General features: G+C 39.5%; 1 protein-coding gene across 3 annotated transcripts in view; it reads right to left on the reverse strand.

Moving 5' to 3' along the window:
• baz2a (bromodomain adjacent to zinc finger domain, 2A) overlaps positions 1–20,179 on the reverse strand; it is a 30,044-nt gene extending 9,865 nt beyond the window's left edge. For 2 of the 3 annotated variants that reach the window (XM_042750832.1, XM_042750830.1), the window contains exons 1-20: positions 19,870–20,179; positions 17,568–17,697; positions 15,074–15,880; positions 11,610–13,259; positions 10,606–10,818; positions 10,082–10,468; positions 9,908–9,968; positions 7,993–8,101; positions 7,765–7,872; positions 7,442–7,664; positions 7,247–7,308; positions 7,109–7,174; positions 5,857–6,240; positions 4,400–4,654; positions 3,730–3,944; positions 3,552–3,626; positions 2,095–2,266; positions 1,447–1,509; positions 1,132–1,276; positions 232–872 (exon numbers count right to left, since the gene is read on the reverse strand). In XM_042750832.1, coding sequence (XP_042606766.1) covers positions 232–872; positions 1,132–1,276; positions 1,447–1,509; positions 2,095–2,266; positions 3,552–3,626; positions 3,730–3,944; positions 4,400–4,654; positions 5,857–6,240; positions 7,109–7,174; positions 7,247–7,308; positions 7,442–7,664; positions 7,765–7,872; positions 7,993–8,101; positions 9,908–9,968; positions 10,082–10,468; positions 10,606–10,818; positions 11,610–13,259; positions 15,074–15,880; positions 17,568–17,697 — 5,766 coding nt within the window. In that variant the 5' untranslated portion in view covers positions 19,870–20,179. The remainder of the gene's footprint in view (positions 1–231; positions 873–1,131; positions 1,277–1,446; positions 1,510–2,094; positions 2,267–3,551; positions 3,627–3,729; positions 3,945–4,399; positions 4,655–5,856; positions 6,241–7,108; positions 7,175–7,246; positions 7,309–7,441; positions 7,665–7,764; positions 7,873–7,992; positions 8,102–9,907; positions 9,969–10,081; positions 10,469–10,605; positions 10,819–11,609; positions 13,260–15,073; positions 15,881–17,567; positions 17,698–19,869) is intronic. The other variant, XM_042750831.1, reaches the window with a different exon arrangement.
• Positions 20,180–23,425: the final 3,246 nt, after the last annotated feature.

Genomic DNA, 23,425 nt, shown 5'->3' on the forward strand with positions numbered 1-23,425 from the left:
ATTTGGACAACTTTAAAGGCGATTTTCTCAATATTTAGATTTTTTTTGCACCCTCAGATTCCAGATTTTCAAATAGTTGTATCTCAGCCAAATATTGTCCGATCCTAACAAACCATACATCAATATAAAGCTTATTTATTCAGAATAAATCAGTATTCATTTCCAAATTCAAAACATTGACCCTTATGACTGGTTTTGTGGTCCAAGGTCACATATTATTAAAGGGTGAACCTGTGCTGTCGGAGGCTGTGGTGGAGCAGGAGCGAGCGGGTCACTATCGAGGGGTGCTGGAGTGTCTTCAGTGGGGGATGAAGCGGGTGCAGGTGTGTTCTCGCACGGCTGGGAGATCGACGTCTCGTCGCACGGCTCCTTGGGCAGCAGATTGAACCACTGGCCTCGTTTCTCTGCCTGCTCCCTCATGCTGTCCTCCGGCTGGCTGTTATCCTCGCCCTGACCGGCTCCAGACGCTGTGATCGGCGCGCTGCTGTCGGCCTCAGCGTCCTGCGGCTGCTCGAGAGGCGTCTGGAAAGCGGGCTGAGCGGGATCCTGCACAGGAGAGCTGAGAGTCGAATCCTCGGCTGCTGATCTGCTGCTACGGCGCCGCCGCCGGTTCTTGGCCTCTCGCAGGTGGAGCTCCACTTCAGGTTTGATCTTGCGCGGGCGTCCCCGTCCTCGATGGCTGCTCATCAGAGAGGCCTCGCCGGGGAGAGGATCCGCCTCTGTGGGGGAAAGCTGGGACGCTCGAGGAGAAGAGGGGAGAGATGCGGCGAAGGCCGGAGAGACGGGAGGCTCAGCTTTAACCTCTGTCTTCACTGGAGTTATGACCTTCACATAAGTCACAGGTTCATCGCTGACTGTCACTTCATCTGAGGCTGAACACAAGGAAGCAGTAACTGGTCATTAATATCAGTAACAAGTAGGGCAACACAATAATATTCGCACATGATGAAAATCAGAAAGCCATATAGTATTTTATAAATATTTTACTTTTACAGTTGTAACAATTTTTTTATTATTCTGATTGTCTATGTGACATTACGTCAGGTATGGACTCTGAGGGGGATCTTAAAGGCCTAAATCTCAAAGTGTGCGAGATACCAGACCAACTGCATGCTGGGAGTTTCCACTCACCCAGGATATCCTCGGCTCCCTCCACGAGGACACATCCCATATAAGGCAGCAGCAAGTACCTGCGGCGGTACCGATCCTGCCCCAGAGACACGGCCCGCATGGAATGAGACGACTGCTGCAGCTTCTTGCGGAAAAACACTTGACGCTGAGAGACAGAAGCAAACATCGTTACTCAAAATAAAGAGCAGCCAAGATCCTTCACCGTTAACACAGGTTTGAAATCAATGACGTTTGTTTCACATGATCCTAAAAAGCTTTTGAAGCTGCTTTGCAATCTGTATTGTTTAAAGTGTTATGTAAATATAGATATTTTACCTTGGTCAGTTTATCAATCTGACGCTCCAGCTCAGCAACACTGCAGGTATTGGGACTCTCAATCTATGAGATAACAAAACAAACATAATATTAACACACAGGTAACACAACAGTTAAACCAGGGAACCCCTTTGAACAAACTTGAAGTAACCAGACATTTATTATTTAGCAGCACATTTTCATGTTCACATGTCTCTAGTGTTGGTTAATGGTACTGCAACATTCAGATAAACAATGTTTGCTCTGTTTTATTCAGATTTTTTTTTTTTAAATATTTAATGATTTAATTAATTATAAGCTTTTCATTACTTTACGAACCCCCTGCAGTTCCCTCATGAATCCCAGTTTGGGAAGCCATCAATTAAGCTCTGAAACTGAAGTGACTCATTTATGATAGTCTCTCATAATCACATCTGAGGTCAAAGGAAGTCGAGACCCAGCCCGTTTCCCTGAACTGACAGCTCTCACTCAGGAAATGTTTAGTAGATGGCTCTTCTTGATTAATTACATCATTTCACATCTTCAGAGTAGCTGCGGTCTACACAGAGTCCCTCTTGTTAAGCAAATTTTGAGTATGGCACATGAACTACTGACGTGTACTGCTCTAAATAACATAAGCGCAGCTCTGGTTTGGCAGGGGTCCTGTACCTCTGTGTGTTTGGGTTCCTCTTTGGCCTTGCGGCGGCTCCCTCTCTCCAGCACGCAGCTCTCCTCGATGCTCTCCTCCTCGGCCCCGCCCACACGAGCACTGCGCCGGCGCTCCTCGAAGCACAGCTCCTCCTCCGGACGGCCCGTCTTACGCATCAGCGCAGCCTTCAGTCTGCTCAGACACACACATTTATGAGAATGACGAAGCGGATCACAGAAGAGCTGCTTCACACCTGGTCCAAACCCTCCTCCCACATGCAGGATTATTTTAATGTCTGAACCACAGTACGTTTGTGTCATCAATGTGAGGAACTAGATTCAGAAAGAAATAATCCAAGCCATTATCTCAGAGTGTATTCTAGTGATCATCCAATATACTGCCGAGGCCGATAGTTAGCTTTTTTTTTTCTGTTCAGCCAATATGTCGAAACGACTTTTATCTTGACAGGATCTAATAAACGTCTACACCTACACACTTCAGAGAATCTCACAGCTAAATTTGACAAATTTGAAATCTTTTATATCAAGTTTGCTGCGGTGTTGTATTCATGTCATTTTCACTATGTGCAATAAGTACAATTAGTGTTGCATTGCCAATTTGCTGAATGCATGTCGGTTACAGTGTTCACTTTTAATTCATATTTTTAAGCATTTCTTTATTTTGAAAAATACTATATCGGAATTACACAAAGAATTTACCATCTAAATAAATCTCTATTTTAAAGATTTATATTTTTATCAAGTTAAATTTTTTCATATGTGATGTATTCTTTTTAAATATAAATATGTAAAATAAACATTTAATTTCAGCAAGCTATGCATGTATTCCTTTAAATGAAATGTGTGTGTGTGCATGTGTGTGTATATATTATCTATGATAGGTAAAAATTGATGAGCCTGAATGCACTGTAAGTCGCTTTGGATAAAAGCGTCTGCTAAATGCATAAATTTATATATATATATATACTGTAAGTCGCTTTGGATAAAAGCGTCTGCTAAATGATATATATATATATATATATATATATATATATATATATATATATATATATATGTGTGTGTGTATATTTAATATATGATGTGTGTGTGTGTGTGTGTGTGTGTGTATATGTGTATATATATATATATGTGTATATATATATAGTATATATATATATATATATATATATATACACACACATATATATATACACATATAAACACATACACACACACAGACAGTAGGGTCATGCAGAACAAAACAAGGCATTGATATGTGCTATATAAGTACTATAACTGCTTATGTAAGTAACAGCCTATGAAAGCTAATTATCAGCTAGTTAATAGTAAGAACTAGTAAAGAACTATAGTATAGTAGAACTACAGTAAGAACTATAAAGTGTTGCCCAAATTTTGATATCAAACAGACTCTGGTTCACACCGTAAGCTGTCAGGATAAGAAGCAGCAGGGGTCTTACTTGCGTAGTTTGCCTTCTATAATCCACTTGTTTTTCCTGTAGGTTGCCATATTCTCTAGCGTGTTATCAATCTCCCTGCAGAAACAGAACGGTTGGGACATGAAAATGATGTTTACACATGCAGATCTACAAACCTCTTTGAAAATATGATGTTAATGTGATTTGAATTCCTGCTGACCTGGTGATTATGTTGCTGGCGTTGAGTTCCTCCACCAGGAAGGCCAGTATGGAGGCTTTGACGTCGGGTTTGAGGGTCTGGAAGCTCTTTGTACGCAGGCTGTTACACACCTCCAGCTCAAAGCCATGGGCTTCCAGAAAGATCCGCAGCACCTCGGACACAGTGCTGTGGCTCAGCTCCAGATCCACCAGCTTCTCTCCCAGGATCTTCACAGACTGAGACAGGAAAGAGAAACAAACCAGCCCTCATTAACTCACTGGCCAATCGCATCCTACATCCTACATTATTTTCCAATGAATATTCAATGTTAATATATAATAAGACTTCAACAAGTTTAATGTGCTGTGGATGTAGTTTCTTGTTGGTTTTTAAGGCTGTTTTCCATTTATGTTTAGTTATTTTAGTTAGGGTTAGTTATTTAGTAATTACTTAGTTATAAAGTAATTTTTGTCCAAGTTCAAATATTTTTTAGACCGCAACAGATCAGATTTAGACTTTGACACTGTTATAAATAGAAAGCAACTTAATGCACTGCTATTAAGGCTGGGACATTAAATCAATGCATTGCAAATCAAGAAATTATTCTGCATTGATTCTGAGATTTTCCGAATGCATCGTGATTGATTTATTGTCCCAGCCCAAACTGATATCAGTCAAAACAAAGACAAACCTGGTAATATGAGGGCAGTCCAGGATCGTGCAGAGCGGCCTCCACCAGTTTAATGAGCAGATCCAGGAGCTCTCCTTGGCTCTTCTCCATGCCGAGGAGCCCTTCCTGCAGGGTGCTCAGGCTGGGAATATCCTTGGGCACCTGGAGCCCCAGAATCTTTCCGTAACCATGCAGGAACTCAACCACCCTTAAACAGTTGGAGAAGGCCAAACCCGAAAGCACCAGTCCTGGTATCCGAGTCAATTGTGGGAGGGGCTACAGAGGGACAGAGAAAACAACTCAATGAGTAATGGAATAAACCATCCCAGATAAGACAGCACACTTTAATTATCCAACATTCAGTGACACACTCAGGACAAAATAAACTGTAGTAGACGAGTATAGGTCCCTCAAATGAAAGTATTATCAACAGTAAGTTTTATTGGTGTGTGTGAACTGGTGTGGAGTGGCAGAGTTGAGCACCAATAAATGTAGTATACATTAAAAGTCAACCCTAACATCTCTTTTAGTGTGGGATGACAAATCACATGATTCTGTAAACGTATCATATTACTCTGGTTATTATGACACTGTTAAACAATAGCAGTTATTGCTTTTGTGAATAACACTGGCTTGGTGATACTTCAAATGGAAAAATTAACCCAACAAATTCACAAAAAGTTTCAAAGTGGCTTCAAAAGTAAATTTTGCCAAGTGAGGAAACTTCTGTATAGGGCTGTCGCTATCGATTATTTTTGGTAATCGAGTAGTCAGGCGATTATTCTATCGATTAATCGAGTAGTCGGATAATTATATATTTTTTTTTTTAGTAGTAATAAAAACAGACCTAAGCAAACAATAGCCTCTACTTAAAATACATATATAGTATAATAGCAATGAGGCAATGTAACATTACATTACGCATAATAACAAACATCCTTATGATTATTTTTACAATTTACTGCGCAATCTTATCCTTGTTTAATATTGACTAAACAACATAATTCAAATGTCCACTAAATTTTTTATATTTGCTCATTTCTTTACGACAGAAATGCTAAAGCCGCTGTTTAAGATGCACAACACATTAAATGATAACAGTTTGTGTGGAGCAGCATTTACTGTGAACGGAGCTGCTCTTAGATGCACTTATGTAAACTACATGCATGTAAATAATAAAGGGGCATATATTTAACCTACATCATCTATATTTATTTAACTGAATCATGCCGTTTGTGAATTCACAATAGCATTTTGCGTTATGATTTTTAAATGGGTTTAACATATCATGCAGCCTTGGAAAACGGTCTGATAAAGCATTTCATAGATTTTCATCTGTGGAATGTGCCACTTTTGGTATTCTGCCGGTTACTAGACATGGGCAAAATGCAATTTTTTACAAATAGAGTACTCGATTCAAGGACTTGTGACAGCGCTACTCGTGTAGTACGTGTGAATCCCTCAGCACAAGCTCTCACCGTGTGGTCGGGGAGACACATGTCCTCTGCGGGCTTCTTCATCTCCTCCAAGATCATCTGCTGTCTCTTCCTCTCCTCCATTCGTCTCTGAGCCTGCGCCCTCCGCTCCGCCTGCCTCTTTGCTGCCAGCGCAGCCTGCGCTTCGGCCTCTGCTTGAGCCTGGGCTTTGGCCAGAGCCTTGGCTTTGCTGCGGGCCCGGGCCACTTTCTTGATGGGACTGGCCTTCTCCAGGTCCAAGGCCTCTGCTGCAGGTGGTGCTGCGACCTTCTTCCTGCGGCCGGGCTTCTTGGGTCCCTCTGCGGCTGAGAAAGGGCTTTCAGATGCCTGGCTCAGATTCTGAGACTGGTCTTCATCATCCTGTTCCTGCTCTTTGGCTTTCTCCAGCTGCACAAACACATCAGAAAACACAGTCAGAGTTCAGAACACTGGGATTTACAGCTAATAAGCTAAAATTATGTGTATATCAGGGTTCTTACACCTTCAGAACATTTTGATGACTTTTCCACTTACCTCAACTTTTTACTTTAAGGATCCACTTTATCAAAGACAATATTTAAAAGAAAATATTTTACTTCTGATATACTACTCATTTACAGAAACCAGGAGTGGCAAAATATTAAAAACAATGACATAAAATAATTATAATTGAAATGAAATTTCATAATTCCACTAACTGAATGTTCTTCATGGATTACCCTTTTTATAACATGAATAACATGATTTTCATATCTTGGGACTACAGGTTTAAAAAATATTTTTTACTTATAAATAGCCATTTCTAGCCAGTAAAAAATATAGCTTTATAAAAAAGGAAAATGTATTAAATTTCATAACTTTTCCAGGTCTATATGAAAAATATCCAGTTAAAATTCCAGATTGTCCAAGATAGTTAGAACTCTGGTTGTTAAATAAAAAAGACAGTTGTTAAAAGAACAAATTAAAATAAGAAAATGATTTTTAGCTGTTTTAGGTTTTTTTAAGCATTGTTTTTTATATAAAAAAAAAAAAAGAAAAAAAAAATATTAGAAAGCATTAAAGAAAACTTAGAAAAAATGATAGACATTATTAAAACGTATAACTGATTACAAACCATAGTTAGGAAGCATTTAACAGGTGCTACATAGATATATTATCATTATTAAATTTTTTTCTAACTTGACTGTATTTAAATGCATAATCTTTCTGAGTTTTCAGGTTTTTCCATCATTACGAACCCTGTTATGAACATATCTGAAGACATGGAGTTTCTTACTTTGGCTTTCCGTTTCTCCTGCCGGATCTTTTTATTCTTTGCATCCTCCTTTCTTTTCATTCTCGCCTGCATGAGAAAAACCAGATGATCAGCTGGTCCCCAAAACACATTTTTGTAATAAACAACAAGTCAGCTCACCTTTCTCTTCATCTTCTTCTTGATCTTAATCAGTTTTTCTTTTTCTTCCTCTGTGAGATCCTCTGTAAAACAATCAACATGAACTGAGCTATGATTCTCATTATATTTCACATAAAGAGCTTTAACTACAAAATGATGAAAAATAAAAAGGTGGTACTTCTGCAACAAGCACCTGATCTGAATATTCAGACTCACCCTTGGCCTCCAGTCTCTTCAGCAGCCTGGCGTCCACTTTGCTGAGCAGATCCTCCATCTTGGGCTTGGGAGGACGGCCTGGCCGTCTACCTTGGGCTCCTCTGGCTCGGCGGCCACGGGAACGAGGCTCTTTGTCTGGATTTGGTGGACGACCGCGTCTGCCTGTTATAGCCATGATCATGGAGGGCACTTCCTCATTGGCGAGGAGGAACCATTTCTTACCCTGTAACAAATTAAAAAGCAATGACATGCAACAGTGTAACTGTCCTGAATCCACAAACCACATGTTCTCCTGTAGCACCTGTAGACATCTTCATACACACCTCAGGGGTTTCCCGCTCCTCATAGAAGTCACCCACTGGCATGCGTGGACTGAAGCTGAAGTGCTCTCTCGAAACGCCCTGGAGAGCATCCTGATGCCTCTTCAGAAACTGGAGAATGCAGAGAGACAACAGCAAGTGGATGAAGACAAGCCTTTTTATCACTCACGCAGATTAGGTTACAGTGGTACTGTGGGCAATCATTTGTTATGCAAGTATAACAGATCTCACCTTGATGACCTCGGGGAACTGCTTCATCCTCCGGCCGCAGGGGCTATAGTACCACGTCTCTCCTTTCAGGCGGTCCTCGAGCCTCCGGACTCGAATCTCTCGCCTCCAGCTAGCAAATGGGAGAAACAGCACGTGAAACAGGAGTGCCATACCAGTGAATTTCCATGACATTTCAAGCTGTTTGAAACTGCTGGATAAATAAGGTAACACTTTAGATTAGGGCACACTATTCACTATTAACTAGTTGCTTATTAGCATGCAAAATACTAGCATATTGGCTGTTTATTAGTACTTAAAAAGCACATATTAATGACTTATTTTGAAGAATCATATTATAGATCCCTTAATCCGACCCTATACCTAAACTTAAATAAACAACTACCTTAACTTGCAGGGCTCGACATTAAGCTTTGACATGTGTCATTCACTTCTCAGAGTAAAAAAAAAGTTACTTGTCCGGGGGAAAAAAAGTTGTTGTTTTTTGGCGGAAATGTAATTTATTCTGAAGCAAAAGTCTCATCAGTGCTCTATCAGGTATTACTTTAATTAGCATATTTGTGATATTTGCCTTAAATTGATTGCTGTTACACTTTTTAACTTTATGAAGGACAATATTTTCCTAACCTGATTAAATGTACGTTCACCATTTACGTCAAATTCTTAAATTTGATCAATACATTAAGTTAGAATAATAAGACACTATATGGATGTTACTATTCAAATGAAATCAGTATCAACAAACTCCATCTTTCCACTGCAGAGGAAACACAGAAGCTGCATAGAAAGTGCCATTTAGATGTATTTACTCAGACTGTTTAATGACGATAAGAGTAAATAAATTAATTTACTCAAAATTGCAGATACATAAATAATGCTATTAGATTAATGTTTCAGTTTTTTTAATGCAATGATACTTTTCAATATGAAATTAAACCACCAGTAGGTGATAATGAGTGAATCATTGATTCAACCGATTCGTTCAAACGCCCGATTCATTCAATAAATGAAGCAAGTGACTGTCTTGACGAATGGCTTACTGAATCATTGACTGTTCAAAAATGCTGAATCATTCAGTAAGGAAAGACTGTTGTGTGTTGCTCGGAGATGCACGACTTGTATAAAATTAATATCACATTTGCAATCGAGCTGAAAGTCAGAAAAACATCACTCTTGGTTGTGTGCTGTTGCATATATTATATAGAATATTTATCTTTTTTTCTACCACAGTATGTTTGTTTCTTTGTGTGTGCTGTTGCGCTTATAGTTCTGATTTCTCTGCGAGTCCTGCAGGCTGCATGAGCCTCAACTGACGCAATTTTAAACTGTAAAATATTTACAGTATATCAGCAAATCATTATTAGTCACCATTTACACTGAAAAGTAATAAAATCAGAATCATTCTCGCCAAAGTTTCATTGCTGCCCTAGTTATTGTTTGTAATTAAAATTTTAATCAGGTCACTTGTCCGGTCGGGCAAGTAAAATTCTCTTTCACTTGCCCCTTCACAAAATCCACTTGTCCCAGACAAGCGGACAAGGGTTAATGTCAAACCCTGACTTGCTATCAATAAGAAGTTAATTAGGAGTTTGAGGCAAAACTCTTAGATAATAGATGAATAGTTAATAGATAAAGTGTTGCCTTTTTTATTATTATTTTGAGAAGAGCAGATTTCTATTTGTACGTTAGCTACCATATAGTGCCAGCATTTCATTAGATATGTGCAAACTGTAAAATGTAATTAGGAGTAGATGGTAGTGTACTTTTTGTATTCAAATAAATTAAATATTTTATTAAGTAAAAACTATTTTCATTGCACCCCTAAAGTTCTTTTTTCAAATTAGGAGCACATGGGCTCCTTGGGACAAGTGAAGCATCAAGAGCTGGCTATCGATACTTTAGATCAAGGACTGCTCACCCTTGCTGCAAAGCAAACTGGACCTGCTCTTCAGTTGCAATCCGACGCCTTGGGGTATCACCTGAGACACACAAACAACAGTTTAATCTACTTTGAGCTTAAGTGCCAGAAGTATGCATATAAACGAGACTGAACACTACTTAAGAACAAAGCAAATTTGAAACATGTAGGTACCTGCTGCGGAGCCGTTATCATCGTCATCTTCTTCAGTTTTTCCTTCGGTGAACTCTTTGGCTGGTTTGGGAGGCTTTGCCTCGTTCACGCCTTCTTTTATCTTGCGCTTCCAGATCTTCTTTGGCCGGACTATGGGGCTCTCGCTATTGGTCAGGCTTAAGTCATGGATGAAGGTCACTGGATCAATTAAAAGGTGAGGCTGAGCATTTGAAGGAGTTGAGGTATCAGTTGGGACGCCCTCCTGTTCTTTTGCCTCTTTAGAGATTTTCCTCTTCTTCACTGCGGTCGGTGAATTATCTTCTGTTTTCTTTCTCCTTCTAACCTTTTCTTGTTTTGGGCCATCAGGTGTTAACTTGCGCTTCTTGATCTTGGAATCAGGAGAGCCAACTGGAAACAATTAAGTAAATTAAGTCAGCATTAACCTAATTTTGACCATCTGATTCATTAAAGACAATGATCTTAAAAAGAAATCTGTAAACCATTAGCTATGCAAGCACGACAGTAAAATTGAGCAATGCATTTACTTTCAGCGGTAGCAGCTGTCGTCTTTGGGGTTCTAGGCTTCCTTGGCTTTTTTGTTGGCATGGCGATAAGGGCTTCAGTCATATGTGTGGTCGTCCCTTCAACAGAACCGCTTACGACCGCTTGCAGTGCTTTAACCGTCATTACAGAGAGCGCAGATCTTCTGTCACCTCCTGAAGTATCACCTCCATTCTCTTTACCAAGAATATGATCACCTGTGGGCAATAAAATTAGTTTTGTTTAAACAAAAAAGACATCAAAAGATGTCAACAATATATATGTGCCAAGCATTCAGATCACCGTCTGAAACTTTAGTGTTCAAATGCACCTGAATAAGGGCTAAAATTACACTACAGGTCACTTTTGACCAAAACATTTTACATTTCGAAATATAAAAAAATCATATCTTCATTGGAACGGTACAAAACTTGGTAACTTTAATGGCATTTGGTATTTTGTATTTGAACACAATTTGAAGGAATGATTCGAAAAGGCTAAATGGATAAAACATTATTATTATTATTATTATTTTTTTAAGTGTCACGCTTGTGGTCTTTGCTGTAAGAAATGACCACCATAGGAAATTATTGGGAACTGGGAAAACACAGAAAAAAAAAATCAGCCATGATGCAGAAAAAAAGTGCACAGCTAATCTCTATCATACTGTATTAACAGATTTTTTTTTTTTCAATTGGAAAAAATTTATCATTATTATTGCATAAATATAAATTGGCACATAAAATTATCTCAAAATACAAAAAGAAATAAAATCATAGATTGACTTTCCTGAAAAATTAAAAAAATCCAATCCTTTGGTCACTTTGACCAGCAAGGTACCAAGAGTGACCCAAAAATGAAAAGGCTTGGAGGGTTAAAATTAATCAATAAAAATACAATTTATCAACCCTGTTAAGATGGTTGAAAGATTATAATCTTCAGCAAGTGAACAGATTCACTTATTTATTCATTTATTATTAGTTCAATATTAGTGCATTGGAAATCTCACCTTTGATAGAATGTGTAGAGGCATTAATCGCTGCAGAAAGCAGGGAGGAGCAGTTTTGTGAGCTGTCGTTTAAAGAGTCATCCAGTAGAGACGTGCTATCTTTGAGGGACGCCGCCTCGGTGGAACTGTTAGAGGTCATGGAGCTGTTCAAGTTTTCTTCTTCATAAGAAGTGTCCTGCAAGTCCCTGGAGTCATCAACCATGGATCCTTCTGTAAACTTTGATTGGTCTCCAGTCTGGGAAAGACTATAAGAATTATCAAAAGTGTCCATCATTGAACTCCCATCCTCAGCTCTTGAGCTTTCAAGGTAGGTTGACTCGGCCAAGGACGGATAGTCCAGTGACGTGTCAGTGCTAAAAGAATCATTTAAAGTCTCACTTTCTCCCTTCCTCGGGGCAGCATGATCTCTGATACTGTTAGAGTCCTTTCTGCCAATGGCCATAGTGTCTCTTTCAGGTTCCTTTGGAACAATGAAAGCTAGTTCAAGGTTTCGACCATGAATTTGCACCTTATGCATCTCAGCTTGAGCCTCATTGTTGGATGTGGCCATTGTGACTGCAACTTTACTCTGGGAACCACAGGCCTCATGTGTACCATGAATCAGACTAGAGTGCGATTCCCCAAAGTTGTGCCGTAATACACCATGAGAACTCATCTGCCCTGGACTGTGAGAAGAAACATCTACGTTTGCCATCATATCTGAATGTCGAGCTGCAGAACCAATAAGTGAACGAGATACATTTGGAGCAGCAGAAACATTGAGACTTGCTGAAGATGCCTGAGAAGAATAGCTAACAACAGGAGGTGGTGCAGATGAAGCCAAAGCGGCAACTTGAGGAGAGCCAGCGACCACAGACTGAAGTGCAGAGACTGTGGGGAGAGAGACGTTGTCGGCAACAGATGTTGGAGTCGAGGAAGCAGCAGGATGTTTAGGACTCTGGCCTGTTAGAGGTGATGCCTCTTGGGGTCCTTTAAGTGGTGCCAGCGCAGGAGGAGCGGAGACAACAGATGGAGATGCAGCTAAAGATAGAGGTGTTGGAGAGACCTGTGGACTTTTTGACCCCTGGGTCTCCGCCAGAGGTTGTGCAGCAGGCACCGTTGGAGGATGCATCAAGGTCTTTGAAGAAAACACCACAGGCTGGTTGTGGGAAACAACAGGTGGAGCTCTGGAGCTCTTAGGAGAAGACACTGAAGGAGATGTACTAAGCCCTGCAGGTGTTCCTTCAGCTGATGAAGGTCCAGAGAATCCAGGTCTTTGGCCTTGGACTGTCTGAAGCGGAGAGGATGGAGAACTAGACGCATTTGCGCCGACACCTGAAGTTTTAGATAAAGCAAATCCTGAAGATGAAGGAGAATGTGAATCCTGCCCAGAGCCCGTTTTCCGAGGCGGACTAGCTAGTGGTGGAGGAGGTCCAGAGATGGGGGAAGAACTAAGCTCTTTTGCTGCAGCTCCCATCTCCTGAGATTGTTTTACAGGTTTCTCCAGGTCCACGGTTGGATGGTGCGCACCCTGGTTATAGTCAGTAGAGGACACAGGGCCAGGGGGCTTTACAGGAAAGCTCTCTGTTTTGGGTAAATGTTGGGGTACAGAGCTTCTCTCCACTCCATTGAAGCCTTTATCCGTTTCTTTGAAAGACTCATTCATAGGAACTACAGACCACAAAAAAAAAACAACAAAAAAAAACACAACAGCTGTTAGCAAGACATGTAAGAATATAAAACTGTTCAGAATAGTAGCAAAAATCCACATTCATTTGTTGGTTTGAAATGCAACTAAAATTGGATTTTTAGGTCAGAGATGTGGCATGGAATGTAGTGCACTATACTGTTAATGTGCAGGCAAGTAGAGTTCAAACCTGACTTGGGTTGTGCAATAGCATGTGTGCCAAATTCACTCTTTTACACTCACTATCCATGTAAAGAAATATAAGCGGTGTATAATAAATGAGTGTACAGGCCAAAAATCAACATATGCATCAATGTGGAAATGGCTGTCCTCTTGTGCTCCTCTGAACAAAATGAATACAGTGTGAATAAGGTCAAAGCAGAGCAAAATAAAAATTAAGACACAGACAATGCATTTTGATCTTCAATGAAAAGCACAATATTGTTGATTGTTTTATTGCATCTAGGCTGCGTGAGGTTTTCCATTGTCTGATGAATGAGGGAGAATATGGGTGGAAAAGAGAACCGGGGCAAGGTATCACCTGTTTACGAACTATTTTTCAGTTTGAATCACTTCCAAATCCAAAGAGTCAACTACCATTGGTGAAAACACGTCTGACTGGCCTAAAGTTACTTTTGTCAGAGCACAGAATACTAGCGTTGGTGATATTAAAAGCCATTCAGGAAGTGCATGGCACCACCTAAGTACAGGAAATCAGAACATGCATGATAAAACACGCTGCCATTCTTGTAATCATATTACTTACAGTTTGAATGCCAAAGATTATATATTGTTTCCACAAAGCTATCTGCAAAGAAGTGAGACAATCTTGTTTTGAAATGCTGTAGAGCTCATAAAACAAACTGACTATGCAGCTGGTCATATGTGCAACATACCAAAATGTTTTATTAATTTAAGACAGCACACTAGTATAGATCTTTACTAAGGCTTAATTTAAGATGGAAAACAAAGTGAGAATTGGACAGGAGCACTAATCAAAACAGTGCTTTATTTAATTAATGTTAGAGGAAAGTTACATAGCGCACATACCTTTTCAATGGGAAAATTTCAAATTAAAACACAGTTTCAAGATTCTAAAACTAACTAAAATAATATCAAATTCATTGTTTTTTTTTTACAACTTTACAACCCACCGCTACTAAACACGAAAATGCTACTCATTAGCAATAAGGGCTGCACGAATGTGACAAATCATAATTGCAGATTATTCCCTTTATATTGTAATTGCGATTATTAATTACAATTATCACAATTTACACTGAATGATGTTTTGAGTAGCTTTATACCATTGTTTGAAGCAAGTGGATGCCATATTTTTATATAAAAAAGAAACAAGCTGAAAACACCCTTACTGAAAAACTGTTTTTAACGGCTTTCTATAGCATTAAGCCTTAAGCACATTTTAACCACACAGAATAATGTAAGTGTACTTTACCACTTTTAATTTTTTTTTTAATTGCGCCTTTGAATGAATATGAAATTGTGGCATCCATAATTGTAATAACGATTAGAAATTCGATCAATTGTGCAGCCCTAACAATAACACCACTAGACTGCGATGAGAAATCTGATGTTGTTAAATATTTAGCAATTTAACTTTTGGCAGCCCTAACTAATGCAAAAAATAAATAAATAATAATAATAAATTAAAACTTACAAATGAGAGTATTAAAAATAAAACCTAAACTGAAATTACAAATTAAAAGCTACATAAAAAATCTAAACCATACCAACCCAGTTTCCAACACTCTGAGGCCTGTTTGTGGCAGTCGCTCACCTTGCATCTCTCTGCTCTTAGGGGAACCGCTATCAGGCACAGCAGAAAGGGACCTCATTGGGACCGGCACGTGATGGGGACTGCTTCTGCCTCCTCCACTGGCCACGTGATGGTGCTGAGGGCTTCCTCGTGGAGGTGTAAAGCTCTGCGCGGCAGGTGGTATCATCTGAGTCTGCGCTTGAGACTGAGTCGGGGCCTGCGGTTGGGACTGGTGCGATGGATGCTGGTAATACGGCATTCCATTAGGCATCACACCATAATGCTGCTGCTGCTGCTGCTGGTGTTGAGGTGGGTGGTGGTGTGAATGGTGTTGGAGGTGATGCGCCGTTGCAGACTGGTGCTGCAATGCTGGAGGCTGCTGGTGATGCTGGGACGCTGGGATCCCCTGGCTGGGATATGTCCCATACATGCCGTGAGAGTTATATCCCATTGGCATTGAAGATCCCCCCTGCGGCGGCTGCTGCCCAGCATTTCCCCTTCCCCAATACTGCGGCCCCGTGCCCGGAGTTTGCCGAGACGGTCCCATACTTCCGTTGACTTGGTAAGGTCCATGGCCCTGGAAGTGGTGCTGAGGCTGCTGTGGTTGTATCCCACCCTGGGAGCCAGGTTTCTGGTGCAACCCGTGGGATGGGACGGGCCCCATCGCTGGGCTGTACTGAGACTGGCCCCACAGATAGTCAAAGCCCATGCTGCCTGGGAGGTGATGGTTGCTCATATGAGGATAAGAGGAAGAGGGTGGGTGGGTGCCTGGCTGGCTGCTCCCACCTGCAGTAGTGATGCCGTTCACATTCATTTCGCCATTCAGATCTGTGTGACCAACAGCATCAGTTAAAAACAGAGCATTAAAGGGATAGTTCACCCAAAAATGAAAAGTCTGTCATTAATTACTCACCCTCGTGTCGTTCCAAACCTGCAAGACATTCGTTCATCTTCAGAACACAAATTATGATATTTTTGATGAAATCCGAGAGCTCTCTGACCCTCCCATAGACAGCAAGGGAACTACCACGATCAAGGTACTAGGCCTGTCAACTTTAGTCGTTTAGTCAACTAATCGGTCGATGCCGTCTTGGTCGACTGACATTCTCATTGGTCGACCAGTTGCATAATTTTTTTTTTTTCACCAATAAAGAAATTTTCATTGATTTACTCCTTGATATTTATTCCTTTATTAGCAGTTATATATTACTGTATTCTAAATATAATTAGCCTATGTTTTATCCCAAATGCTTGTTTTAGGCTATTTGGGTTTTTTGTGTGTTTGTTTGAAAACGCCTAACGTTAGATCGGCTGGACAAAAGTTAACCCATAGCTTTGGAAGTAAAGAAGAATATACAGCCTGTATAAACGAGAGCTTTTGTTAGGATTTTTCATTATTTGGCAGTTTTAGCAGTTATATTTTTTGTAGCGTGTGGTGTGGTCAGGTGCACGATTGTGACTGTCACTATAGACCTAGGACAGAGCTCCTCACTTTGCAGTTAAAAAAAATCACTTAATTTTCAAAGAATTGTATTATTATTATAGTTTTATGTATTATTTTGTTGTTGTTTTATAAATGCTCTATGACAATTGTTTAATAAATGTTCAATCAAAATGCAAAACATTGCGTCTTTTTTTTTTTTTTTTTTTTTTTTTTTAAGTCGACTGATCGTTGCGCAGGACAGGACTTTGGTCGACTAAGCATTTCTTTGGTTGAATACAGCCCTACAAGGTACAGAAACATAGTAAGGACATTGTTAAAATAATCCATGTGACATCAGTGGTTCAACTGTAATTTTTTGAAGCCACGAAAATACTTTTTGTGCACAAAAAAAACAAAAATAACAAGGAGACGACAAATTGTAGAATAAAGCCGTTATTTTTGTTTCTTTGAGCAGAAAAAGTATTCTTATGGCTTCAAAAAATTACGGTTGAACCCCTGGTATCACATGGACTGTTTTAATGATGTTCTTATTACCTTTCTGGGCCTTGAACTAGGGCTGGGCGATTTTTCTGATTTTAATCGATTCATTCGAATTTAATGTTTTCCCACGATTTTATTTTTTAGAAGTCGAGAAATCGCTATTTTGAATAGAAATATTACCAAACGTTAGAATTAGACACTTTGTGTCACATTTTCAAGCTGACCAGTTAAAAATCATAAAAAAATAAAAATAAATCGAGAATCGGTCAAATGATCTACAAAAAAAAAAAAATAATAATAATCTAGATTTACATTTTTTGCCAAATCGCCCAGCCCTACCTTGAATGTGCCAGTTTGCGTTGCTGTCTATGGAGGGTCAGAAAGCTTTAGGATTACATCAAAAATATCACAATTTGTGTTCTGAACATGAACGAAGGTCTTACGGGTTTGGAACGATACGAGTATTCAATCACTGCATTTTCATTTTTGGGTGAACTAACCCTTTAAGGGCTCAAAATCCACCACATTTACGGATCTATAGTCTACATGTATGGATAAAAAATGAAACGCAAATACAAGACAGAGACTCACTTTTCCCTTGCTGGGGGAAGCTCATGGAGGACCCGTTAGTAAAGAGAGAATCCCCTGAGGAATGCTTCAGTCCTGAGTTAGCGGACACAGAAGAGTGAGGCCCGTAGTTGAAATGGTTATTTGCTTCCATCTGGCGGAAGAAAAAAAACAACAACTGAAAGATGATACGAGGCATATTTTTAGTATTAAGATACTTTCACTTACGCCACATTCTTATGCACAGACAACTGTATATACGCCAACTGTCACCTGACTCCCCTGAAGAGTGTAAACACTGTCCCTGCATCTGAACATGCCTACTAAACATATGTAAAATCAGTACCAAATTATACACTATGAACAATACAAGTTTTGTAAGGTTAACTTGTCCAGAGTCTGAATGCGTGAAGTGTCCATTCCACACCTAGTTTTTTTTTGTTGTTGTTGTTGTTGTTAATTAAATGCACATCCAGGCATTTGAAGTGCACTTATTTTTGAAATTTTCAGTGTGAACACAATAATCACACTATTCATGCTACAAAATGGCACAGAATAGTGCACAAGGACACAAATTGGGATGCACCTTATGTCCAAAAGCATAGTGTTCAATGAAAAGTACCTACTACTTCAGATGAGATTCTGAAGTACGCATCCAAAGCACACTTTCCTATTCCACAAAGGCCATGGGAGAGGATTATGAATGACAGTGAAGCGATGCAACGGCTGTTTTATTCGAAACAACTTACATGAGTTCATTTATTCCCTGGGAATCGAACCTATAACCTTGGTGTTGCTAGGTCCATGCTTTTAGAGATTGAACAGCTCAATAGCTTGTGCTTTGTTTGTCTTGGGGTCTGTCATCCAGCTGTCAAACCATTAAAAACACAGCTTTACGTCTTAATCGGATTTTTTCCTGCGTCTCTGTGGACACACCGAACGCAACACTGCTGCGCGAGGCTCAGAGACGCTGCTGGGGCGGACATCACAAATATTGCTCTTCGCATCTCAACATAAAATGTCGCAGATAAAGCCGATGAGATGCCCGAGCAATCGCGTTAAATAACACGCATCTCACACTCCAATCTCACGCTGAGCGCCAGCCTCAAACTCGTCCTGAAACACAACAACAAGTCAGTCCGGGACATTTTTATAAAATCTAATAAAAAACGACATCATGTGCATGTATGCATTTAGAGCAAACCCGGCGGCGCTAATTGTTTTATGCGAGTCCATCACTAGCCACACGGCTAACTGTAAACATCAAACTCAAAACTGTGCGATTTCACTCAGAGAGGCCGTGCCGCCGACATAACGCCACTAAAAACAACACATACTTAGAAAGAGTGATGTTTTAATTACATATTACACGGGAAATGTGAATAAAGAGACGAGGGAGATGAAGGAATCGGTTAGCATGAAGGCTATGCTCCGCACACGACCACGCGCTGCTTCTAGATCTCACACACACACACACATATAAATATATATATAAATATATATATTCACATTTGATAAGACTTCTCCAACTCTAAAACACCGCAGCTCAGGGTAAACCAGCTCGCATCTGCTCTAGCTCGGGTTCTTCGTTCTCTTTAGTATAATTTCACTCTCGTGCGATCATACATTAACCCATAAAACGAAGAAAAAGACACGAGACGCGGCCAAACACAGAAAACACAGCGCTTTGAGATAAAAGACTAATTATGTATTAACACATACCACCGCGAATAAAGATAACTGGAGAGATATCGTTTCAGTGGTGTACACAGTGTAAACCTAGCGCTATACAGAGTACAGACACTTATAATGTTATTCTGATGTGAAGTTTGATTAAAGTGCTCGGTTTATATCAGCGGCGATGACAAACCGAGGCCTGCATCACAGCGAGTCCTCGCGAGCGCTTATGACAATATTCCCCGATTAGCATTAATGTTAATTCAATATTTAGGAGTATGAATGAAATTGGGCTCGGAATTAATTTAACAGGGTTTAATCTTCGACGAGAGAGGTGTAAGCGAAAGCACCAGCTCTTATTTACGTAAACACGGGTTTGTGCGTTATTTAAATAATTAAAGACGTACAGATAAAACGGGCTGATTATATAAATACGAGAGGGTTTGTGAGCTGTAAGACATTGTGGGAGGCTTGTCATGTTTCTAAAGCTAGCTGATACAAATGCGATATTAAAAACGGACGTGCATCGTCTCGTCTCAGAAGGTCATCTTTCGTTGATTAATTCAGGTTAATTCAGGAAAATGAGGCAGCATCACCCACACAACACTCTCAGAAGTTTCCCCGTGTAATGATAATAAAACTGGCCAACCTTGATCCCCGCAGATCGCGCAGGAGACGGGAGCGTGTCCCGCGGCAGAGGACCGATGTGGAGGAAGAGGGGGTAAGCGATTAAAGAATAAACGGGTAAATAGCTAACCTTTGGGTTTCAGATTCGCAAACATGGCTGGTAATGTTTGAGCGCAGCCATGATCACCGACGAGAGACAGAGAGCGAGCCGAAAGAGGAAGTGAATTACGGGCGGCTGGAGAGCGCGCGCCTCCGGGTCTTAACGCCCGCTGCATGCGCTGCCCTCCAGTCCCTCACAGAAAACAGCTGTGCATCCACCACAACACCCCTGAGAACACGACTGTCATGAATGTGCACCTGTGGTGTACTTAAATCAGATAATATAATATTACTGAAGGTCATATGTGACCCTGGACCACAAAACCAGTCATAAATAAGTCAACTTTTAGGTGCAAGGTGAATATGTAAGCTTTTCATTGTTAGACAATATTTGACAAGATACAACTATTTAAATACCTGGAAGCTGAGGGTGCAAAAAAAAAAAAACATTCTAAATATGAAGAAAATCACCTTTAATGTTGTCAAAATGAAGTTCTTAGCTATGCATATTACTAATAAAAAAAAATAAGTTTTTATATATTTATGGTAGGAGATTTACAAAACATGACTTGCTTAATATCCTAATGATGTTTGGCATACAAGAAAAATTGATAAATTTGACCCATACAGTGTATTTTAAATATACCTGTGCTACTTACGACTGGTTTTGTGCTCTAAGGTCACTTATTAAGTGTACATAAAGAGAGTTCATTTTCATGATTGTTTCTTAACACTTAAATACACTTTTAAAAAAGTGTCATTTGTAATAATGTCAAATTGAAAGGTTTACATCTCTGATCATTGGTTTAGATCATCTTTTGTCATGCTTCAGAGAAGTAAGCTTCTTCTTTATTATTTTAACTGTAGTGTTGTTTGACTTTACATTTAATGTTAATGTATTTTAAAAGCCCAGCGACCCTACAGAGGGTAAGCGGTTTGGAGAATGGATGGGCGGATGTTTGAAATACTAAATTGAAACTTCAGCTACAAATGTGTGGCCTAGCTATAGCCTAAATATATTTAAATAGGTCTACATGACATAGAAGTATCAATAGAAATGACATTAAAGTATATTTTATTATAAATGTTATACTTAAATTTAATTATGAAATTACAAAGATGTATTAAAATTATAAAGATGTCCTATATGGGTCAAAAAACACTCTTAAGTTTAATTAATTGCATGCAATATAAACTATAATACATTTTAATTGAATTAACATGCAGTTATGTGTCAGAAAACGCTTCTTCAGTTTGCATGTTCTTTTAAAGTATTATTTTCCATAAAAAGAACTCTTTTTAAAATTATGCAAAGCAGCTTCTGAACAGACAGCTAGATTTGATGAATGCGAAACTGGTTGACTTTCCCAAGCCCCTATTGGTGGAAAATCGATTATTATGATATTCTCATATTCAGTTGCAAATATACGTAAAAGCTTTCCTAAATATTCTGTCCGTCTTCCATTGCTGTTTTATTCAGCAAGGATGCAATAAATTGGCCAAAAAATATAGTAAAACACTCACACTGTTACAAACCATTTTTGTTTTTTGTTCGCTTAAACTTTCTATTCATAAAATAATCTTGAAAAAGGACAATCACGGTTTCAGCAACATTGTTTTTTCAACATTAAATGTTTCTTGAGCAGCAAATTAGCACATTAGATTGATTTCTGAAGGATCATGTGACACTGAAGATTAATGAGTGATGATGCTGAAAATTCAACACTGAATAAATAATAGTAATAATTTTCACTATAAACTGTCAGTAAATTTATATAATAATATTGCCTCTGATTGGCCAATACACAGGGCCCCGGTCAGATTCTGGGCCTGTCTCAAATCATATTCTTAAGGAATTCTGATGAGCATCATCGCATATGACTGTATGACTTCATAAGACAGGTGTCCCATTTTAGGTTTCATTTGGGATAGGGCATGATTTTTGCTGCTATAGGGCTGTCACACAGACACAAGTGTGTGGTCAGTTTTACACACGTGGCACTCAAAAAAAAAAAAAAAAAAATCAATTATACAGCAACTCTAATGGGGCAAAAACCAAAAACTTAACAAGGAACCACAGCTATTTGTAAATGTGGTCTGGTGAATAAAAAAGCAGGGCGGGTTGCAACAAACAAACTCCTTTAGTAATATACAATTATGAACAAAATAGTCATTATTGATTCGCTTTTCAATAGCCTGATTTGTTGCTGCTGAGCGGAGCAGAAAGCTGTCAGGCTTTAGGGCCCAGCGCGGTGATGCTCCGAGTCGCTGGAGAGGAATGGATGCGCAGCCACAATGCGGCTGCAGGAAGTGATGGTCCGCTACTGAAAGGTAGAGTAGAGGCCATGCCATTCATCCAATAATAGGTGAATAATATGTAAGCGACTGCATTTATTAAGAATATCCCCTTTACATATTGCCGACCGCATTTATGCATAATTAGCATAAATGGCCTAAAAAAAAATAAAAAAAGATACATAGGCTACACCCTGCTAAGAGTTGGTGTTGGTGTGAGCGAGATGTGTCCGCATGGCGTCATAGGCCTACAGCGCGCATTGTTACGAACCCATCATCATTATAGCACCTCATTCTAGACCTCGAGGAGAAATTATGTATGAAAGCGCGAGCTGTGGACGCTTATTAATTATGCCTCTGGAAATACGGAATTGGCATGTAAAAACAATTGTAGCTCATGCTTGCTCAGATATCTTATCACCATTATGCCCTTGAAGGTTGCCTGAGGGAGGAGTCTTTACAATAAGGTTCCATTTGTTTACATGAAAAACACGCATGAAGCATTTATTAATCTTAGTTAATGCTCAGTCAGCTCAACATGAACTAATATTATTAACATCTAAAGTTGTATCTGCTAAAGTAATATTTCACCTCAAGTTTGCTGAAAATATACTCGCTCTCAGGCCATCCAAGATGTAGATGAGTTTGTTTGTCCATGTGAACCGATTTGGAGAAATGTGTCATTCTTGCTCATCAATGGATCCTCTACAGTGAATGGGTGCCGTCAGAATGAGAGTCATATAAAACATCACGATAATCCACAACAGGACTCCAGTCCATCAACGATGGATTTGTTTATTACAAAGACAGCTTTTCACTGCACTGGAGTCCTGTTTTGGATTATCGTGATGTTTTTATGATTCTCATTCTGACGGCACCCATTCACTCCAGAGGATCCATTGATGAGCAAGTGGTGTAAAGCTACATTTCTCCAAATCTGATGAAGAAACAAACTCATCTTCATCTTGGACAGTTCACCGAAGTCCTCATCCATCACCCTCAAATCATTTCAAACCTGTATAATGTACTTTTTTCTATGAAACGCAAAATATATTTTGAAAAACAACAGTGGACCCCCTTGACTTTCATTGCATAGAAAAAAAAAAACAAAGTTTGGATTGAAACTATAGTAAATGCTGGCCATTAATGGGTGAACTGACAATTTAACTGTTCAGCAGAGAAAA

Source organism: Cyprinus carpio, chromosome B23, assembly GCF_018340385.1.
Source record: "Cyprinus carpio isolate SPL01 chromosome B23, ASM1834038v1, whole genome shotgun sequence".
Taxonomy (NCBI): Eukaryota; Metazoa; Chordata; class Actinopteri; order Cypriniformes; family Cyprinidae; genus Cyprinus; species Cyprinus carpio.